Source organism: Tympanuchus pallidicinctus, unplaced genomic scaffold (assembly GCF_026119805.1).
Source record: "Tympanuchus pallidicinctus isolate F22 unplaced genomic scaffold, pur_lepc_1.0 scaffold75, whole genome shotgun sequence".
In the NCBI taxonomy this organism is placed as follows: Eukaryota; Metazoa; Chordata; class Aves; order Galliformes; family Phasianidae; genus Tympanuchus; species Tympanuchus pallidicinctus.
Genome location: NW_026294797.1, coordinates 130,001 through 137,166, shown reverse-complemented (window position 1 = coordinate 137,166; position 7,166 = coordinate 130,001). Strand labels below are relative to the sequence as shown.

Below are 7,166 nucleotides of genomic sequence, written 5' to 3'. Positions count from 1 at the left end.
TCATCTGTGCAAAGAATCTTGTAAACGTCTGTGTGTGTGTTTCTTCTTGGCGCTGAGATGAAGCTGTGTGGAACATAGGCTTGGATATCTTTTCAATCAGATGCAGGGACGTGTAATGCTCATCTTAGATGTCGGGGTGACAAGAAGAGCAGAGAGGTAAATTTTAAAGGGTTGCATGCTATTTTTTTTTTATTTTAATTATTAATTTTTTTACAGTCATAACCATGGAACCACAGAAGCGTTACCCAGACAGAAGGAGCCTTTGTCACCTGGACTTCCTACCAGTGACACAGGCAGTGGAAGTCAGCATCCCAAGCATCCATGAAACCCCTGCACAGGACTGGTGAGAGTTACCCTGGCGCCGTCCTTTGGCAATCTCAGGTCTCTGTCAGCTCCCACGTTGTGTCGTAACTCCTCCCGTGGTGCTGACTCAGCTCTCCCAGTCTTTTGTGGGGGAGAGCTGGAGTTGAACTCCTTCCTGCTTCCTGCCTCTGTCCTCCCTGCTTTGCCCATGGCCCACTGAGCCTCCATCCTTGTTAGGTGTCTTGAATTACTGAGTTGCTTAAGGATTGGGTGGACCAAATAAGGTCTTAGCGATGTCTCTAGATCCACGTGTGCACAAAAGCACACTCTGATGCAGTCAGTGTAATGATGAATACATGCCTTGTTTCCTTTAGCCCGTATTTTTAGTTCAGGAGAACAGATTTCTGGAATGATGTTCAGCTTGGCACCAGAATCCCCTTGCTGCCCCCCATTGCGGTCACTCACGAGGGCTTGAGATCCACAGGGAGGAAGTGTTGCTGATAATTACAATCCATGGTTTTAAAACTGATTTAATCTATGGTGGATGATATGAATAGTTGTGGTGAATGATGTGGTGAGGCATCCCAGCAATTTTCAACAGGAATACTTCAAGGCAGCTTTTCAAGGTTTCTTTGAGCATTTTCCAAGTCTCCAGGAATGTTAAGCGCCAAGGTTTCTTAGCCTTCCGAATGGCAGTGTTTCTATCTAAGCTGGCAGCCTTTAAACCTAAACCCAAAACGAAGATTGCTCATCTCAGTGGAGGTACCTTAGCTATATTCTAACGCTGCGTGCAAAATGAGTTTCACGTTCACTTGTCCTTTCTGACTCGCTACGTGTTTCATTGCACAGGAAGAAAAGCTTGATGTCTGTGCCAAGGGAGACGTACACCGCACTTGCGCTGCCTGGACGATGTGGAAACTGGAAATTGTGGGGTGTGCTGAAGCATGCCCTCTCAGGTCAGTCTAAGCATACACAGAGTAGACCTGTCTAGCAAAACAGGGAATAGACAGTTAAACCCATTCTGTTGGGAAATACTCTCTCCTTCTAAGTACCTTTAGAACGTGAGTTTCTTCAATTAATTACTCAACTCATTTGCTTTTCCTGAATGATCCTAAGTTCTTTTCTCAGGCGACATCTGCACTCTGCTCAGTCCAAGGAGAATCCCTGCCCGCAGATGCAATGACACAGCATGGCTCACCACCTCATTTTTCATTGCTTACTGTTATGGTAGCTGCCATCCATGTCCAGGCTGCATGTTCTTAGAGCTCTTCTGGAGTCCATGGGGCAGACTTATGGTTGAACTAAAGGGAATTTTTTTATAATGCTCTAGCTCCAGATGATTATCCCTAGTATCATTGTATTAAAAAAAAAAAAAGGCGTTTTGAAGTAGTGCGATATATCTTCTGTGCCTCAGAATGTGGCACGTGTGGCATGAGAGAGTTGTGAGGCCACGAGGACTGCCCAGACAGCATGAGAACTGTAAGAGCAGAGAGCTATAGGTGATGCAGCGCTATTGGTGCCACCCGCAGGAAGCGGTAGCTGGAACAAAATATGGCCAGAAGAGTGATCAGATTGCGTTTGGTAAGGAACTATTTCATTAGTTGTAGAACTTTGACAAAATGTATATTCAGGATGATGATCAGCATGCCAGGTGCTGGGACCATGCCGAAAGAGAAATGGTCTGAAAACGTCGGTGCCATTTGCAATATATCCCCTTCCACAAAGCCCTCAGATCCATGCTGCAACTGCATCCAAAGCAACCCAGAGCCCTGTGCTTGTTGTACCCGGAGCTGTCGGTGCCAGGAGTTGCTGCTGTGTTAGCAAGGACGTTGTGTCAGCAGTGTGCCGTCAGTGGGGTTGTTTGATGGCAATGAAACCGCTGAATGGTGTACCTCAAGACTGAGAAAGAAGATGGTAGTGGTGACTGTGTGTCTGGGTATAGATAGCTTGATACAGATCGATAGGACTGCAGTGTGGATTGTACATAGGCCCTGCGCTGCGAGGTACGCTGTTGGGAAGCAATGTCCATCTGCCCGAGGGCAGGAAGGCCCTGCAGAGGGACGGCCTGAGGCCAGCCGTACGAGGCTGCACAGGAGCAAGCGCTGGGTCCTGCGCTGTGGTCATGACAACCGCATGGCAGCTTGTGCAGGATTGGGCTGAGGTAGAATTCCAAGGGCCCACTGATTCTAGAATGTTGGGTGCGGTGTTGGCATCTTCTGGTCCTGTGACATGGTCTTGCCTCCCCACCCTGTCGTCATGGCGGAGCAGCCTGGTGGCCCTTAGTGATGTCACAAGAGGCTGGAATGAGGGGAGGAGCAGTGCGTGCTGCGTCCCTTCATTGGAGCGCTTGAGCTCTGCGTGAGTAGCTCGCTTGTTGCCCTTGTGCAGCGACTGAGTGCCTTCGGTTTCACCCCTTGTGTCTTGTGCAGCATCTTGTAGGTAAGCTGAGACAGCGTGGGATGGACGGGTGGGCAGTGAGCTGTTGGAAACTGCTGGCTGGTGGAGCTCCTAGCAGCTCGTACTGCTTACTCTTGTCCATCAGACGTAACTTTCAGCCAGTACCTGCATTCCCAAGCGATCCACAAAGATGGCATTTGTCCCGTGGCTTTTCCCTTGTCATCTTTGCTGCATTGTGCAAGCTCACAGACCTGTTCCTTCTCTCTCCTCTATCCGCTCCCTTGGTGCAGCTTTTGCTCGTGGAAGCACAGAGCAAAGTGACAAGAAACAGCTGCGAGTTCAAGGAATTGTCTACCTTGTTCTGATCTCCTGCCAGGTACGTGCCACGCTTTGTCCCCCCACGTGGTTGACCAGCAGTGTGTCGCACCATGTTTGGTAACACAGCCTCACCCAGCGTTGATGGGACACTGGTCCTGTGTGGGTTTTTTCCCTTCCCCTGCAGCTCCGCCCTCAGGAGGATGCTGTGTGTGGTGCTGTGACCAGCTGGTCTGAAGGAAAGCAATCCCTTAGGCAAAGAGTCCTAGGCCCAGTTTGTGCTGAGCTGCACAGCGTGACCCAAGGTCACAAGCACGCACGCTTGGCCTGTGAGAGTGTGCGCGGCAGCTGTAGGGAGCAGAGCAGAGATGCGAGCAGAGGAAATCCTTGATGTGCGGGGCTGCAGCAGGTGCCGGTGGTGAGGCTGCTGGGAGCCGTGGCCGGGGAGCAGATGCACCTGCAGCAATGATTCCTCTCACTGCCCTGCTGCTGCGCTGTCAGAGCGCCCTGGGCGAATGCATCTGCTGCTTTGTGCCAGTCCCCATCTGCTAGCAGAGGGACAGCCGCTTGGTCAAATGCTGCCTAATGGGCTGTCCCATTTGAACGGAGTGAACAGAGTGGTTGCTTCTAGAGCACCCGCCTGTGCCAGCGGATAGCCAAGGGTAGTTCTGAAGAAGTCTCTCAATAGTGTGGTGTGTGAAGAGAGAAAATATGAGCGTGTTTCTTTTCATTCCAGCTTGTCGTGCCTGCTGTGATGGGCATCGCGTGCAGCGAGATCAGCTGTGAGCCTGGCATGACACGGATGGAGGTAGAGTGTGGAGCTCTGATTGGTCTTTGTTCCCTGACTTGAGCCAGCAGAGTGAGCTGCAGATGTGCTCTCCTGCTTTTCAAGAGAGCGAATCCTTGCGGCTCTATCGGTGTCACTGAAAAGCTGCCTTCAAGGCTTTCTTTCCTTGCTGCGGGCATGTTCTTAGCCTTGCCGTTCCTTCTTGTGTGCCCATGATAAGGACGGAGTGCACTTCCTGCAGCTTTCTCTGCTGACATGCTCCTCAGCCTGAAATCCTCCTCGTTTGCCCTCAGCTCCTCACCGTGGCCTGTGCTCTGTGTTTCAGGCTGAGAACAACGGGAAGCCCCTGCTGGTCCGTGAGGAGTCATCTCTTAATATCCCAGCTATTGCTGCTGCCCACGTTATTAAGAGATACGTTGCCCAGGCACCGGGTGAACTCTCCTTGGAGGTAAGCAGTTAAGGGCGTTCCTTGTTGTCCTGTACAGAAGAGTATAACGTGTGAAGCTCTCAGGAATATTCTCAGACACCTTCCGAATGTTTGGTGAGGTGAAGCTCAGAAGGTGCGGCTCCAGATTAGACTTGCACTGGGTTGGATGCAGGGAGGAGTTCAGCCATCTCTGAACTATGGCTCTATTTGGCATTGGAATCTTGTGATCCAAGAGCTACTGCCCGGTGTGGTAGCCTGGTCTCTGAGCAATGGCAGAGCAGTGTATGGAGTGTGCAGATCTGTTCAGGATCTGTTTGGCTGACTTATGCCTGCGGTTTAATTGGAGCTCTCCCTTTGGCAAAGAGCCTGCTGCTTCTGAGAACCATTTCATACTGAACAGCTGAATTCTGTATGTTGTGTATTGGAGTGACTCTTCTACTTGCACGTTCAGTTGTACGACTGCAAATGCCTGAAGAGCTGCACTGGTGCAATGGCTCTCAAGCTTGACGATATTGGGCAGTGCAGAAGAATGCAGTCATTTGAGCTGCGCTTTCCTCCCAGCCGTGCCGAAGCTGGGATTGACGTTGCAATCTCTTGCAGGTGGGAGACCTCGTGTGCGTCATCGAGATGCCGCCTCAGGAGCTGAGCCCCCGCTGGAGAGGCAAGCACGGCTTTCAGGTAGGCCCAAGCTTCAGACGTGAGAGCGCAACTTCGGTCGAGGCAGGAATCTCAGCTTAGAGCTGCCCTGCCTGCACAGCATGGCTCCACATGGAAAATGGTTTCCTTGTGCTGGTGTCAGAGGACTTTCCCTTTTGCTGTGGGCTTAGGCCAGAGCTGAAAGTTGGTCTTTGTAGGAAACTGCCTCCTCAGTTAACTTAGAAAGAAGAGCCCTCACAGCGTGCATCAGGTCACGGCCACTGAACCGCACCATTGGAAATGCAGCAGCTAGGACACGTGTTTCAGTGTCTCTGAGCACTTGTGCTTGCACCCATGCAGAAGGTGAAGTCAGCGTCTTTTAGGAAGTCGCTGCCTGTCAGCTGAGATGAGGCAGGGTAACAGAGCCTCTGCGCGCTTGCTGCTGCTGCTGCTGGCTGCAGAACGCTGGGTAGCTCAGAGCTGGGGATGGCAGCTGCATCTCAGTCAGCAAGCAGAAAGTTCATAGGCTGTGCCAACTCAGATCTAGCTGCATCAATCTATCATAATATGTAGCTTCTGTATGAAGTCTTTCCCTTCGGGCACGCTTGAGATTTAGGGGTGCATAGCATACTTGTCCTTTCCCCGCTCCATACACAGTTTTATGGATATTTGCCTGCCAATTTGGAATAATTATTAATTTTAAGCAGGCCATTTTTTGGTTGGATTGTCTTACGGAGCATCCGGCAGGCACGTGATGAGGAAAAGGTGATGTTTGAACAGTTCAGGCCTGAGAAACGCTGCCTTCAGTATTGCACGTCTCTTCTTCCTCTTGTTACAGGTTGGATTTTTCCCTGGTGAGTGTGTGGAGCTCATTAACGGAAAAATCCCGGAGTCTCTCATCAATTCAGTGCCAAAGCCAGGTACGATGAGACATTTGATGGTGCAGGGAAGCAAAATGGAGTCTTTTTTGGGTGTGTTCCATGTTTAATACCTCCCTTATCCTTCCCCCCTTATCCTCTGTGCTGATAATCCTTCCTGCATAGCACGGGGCGTATGGCTGGTGTTTTGTAGGCAGTGAGAATGAGGGAAGGCCAAGGCAGTTCTCCGGCAAGTCCGTACGAGGCTGAGAACAGCCAGCGTCCCTGGTGGACAGATAGAGGTCTGGTTGTGCTAGTGACACGCTTGATCAGAACGTGGCTTTTCAAGAGGGTCCTTAATGCCCAGGTTGAGCAAGCTAAGCAAGAGGAGTGCATTCAACTCCATCAGAACGTGCAGAGATTTGGCCCAGTCCTCCTGTGTTTTATGACTGGAGTTGGGGAAATCCTAGAATCCTTGTAGAATGGATTGGCGTGGAAGGGAGCTCGAGGATCATCAAGCTCCAAGCCCCCTTGCCTCAAGCTGGGCTGCCAACCAAGCTCCACGTTTAAAGTGGGACTGGACCAGGCTGCCCAGGGCCCCATCCAGTCTGGCCTTGGACTCATCCAGGCTTGGGGAAAATCCATTTTGGTACGCACTTGCTCATCATGTTCTTCCCGTTTTGAGGTGCTCTGTAGAATGTGTTGTGCTCGGCCTCGTCCAACGGAGCCAAACCTGAGATGAACTGGTTTCTTCCTTTTGTTGTGCAGTGCCAAAGAAGCGCGGCAAGCTCCTCACCTTCCTTCGTTCCGTGGTGAAGGCCCGCCCAAAGCAACGGAAAGAGCGGGAGGTGGAGAAGGAGAGGGTGTTCGGCCGTGACCTGGGAGAGCATCTTGTTCACTCTGGTCGTGATGGTAAGGGACAGCCCATTCCTGAGAGCTTCCCTGTTTGAGAACCTAACGATGAAGGGGAGATGGTATGTAGCAAGGGGCAGGTTGATACCAGTGGAGAAACGGGGAATGGGAGTTGATGGCTGAAAGATGAAGTGAGGCTAATGCTCCCAAGAGACAAGCACGTTTGTATTTGCTTCAGCCAAGCCCGGCTGGGCTTAGTGGATGGGATGTGACGGGAGCGCAGCCTGAGGCAGGACTTGACTAAGGAGCTCCAGTAACCGCCGGCACGTGTTCTTTAGTCCCCCAGGTCCTCCAGAGCTGCGCCGAGTTCATCGAGCAGCATGGCGTGGTGCAGGGGATATACCGCCTGTCCGGCGTGGCGTCCAACGTCCAGAGACTGCGGTAAGAGTGCTGCGACTGACAGACACAGCTGCCAGCAGGGGCACGTGCCCTGTTGCGGGCGTTCAGAGGCCTGCGGGCAATGCCTTAGCACAGAGAAAAGGTCTCCTTTGGGAACATCCCATCCAGCACGGCTGACGTGGTGCTGGTGGCC

General features: G+C 51.7%; 1 protein-coding gene across 1 annotated transcript in view; it reads left to right on the top strand.

The window, feature by feature from the left end:
* The first annotated feature begins 3,791 nt into the window (after positions 1-3,791).
* Positions 3,792-7,166, top strand: part of LOC128072948 (rho GTPase-activating protein 32-like) — an 8,334-nt gene continuing 4,959 nt past the window's right edge. Inside the window, exons 1-6 of the mRNA XM_052667177.1 lie at positions 3,792-3,823; positions 4,128-4,250; positions 4,830-4,907; positions 5,704-5,785; positions 6,491-6,634; positions 6,913-7,015. Coding sequence (XP_052523137.1) covers positions 3,809-3,823; positions 4,128-4,250; positions 4,830-4,907; positions 5,704-5,785; positions 6,491-6,634; positions 6,913-7,015 — 545 coding nt within the window. The 5' untranslated portion in view covers positions 3,792-3,808. The remainder of the gene's footprint in view (positions 3,824-4,127; positions 4,251-4,829; positions 4,908-5,703; positions 5,786-6,490; positions 6,635-6,912; positions 7,016-7,166) is intronic.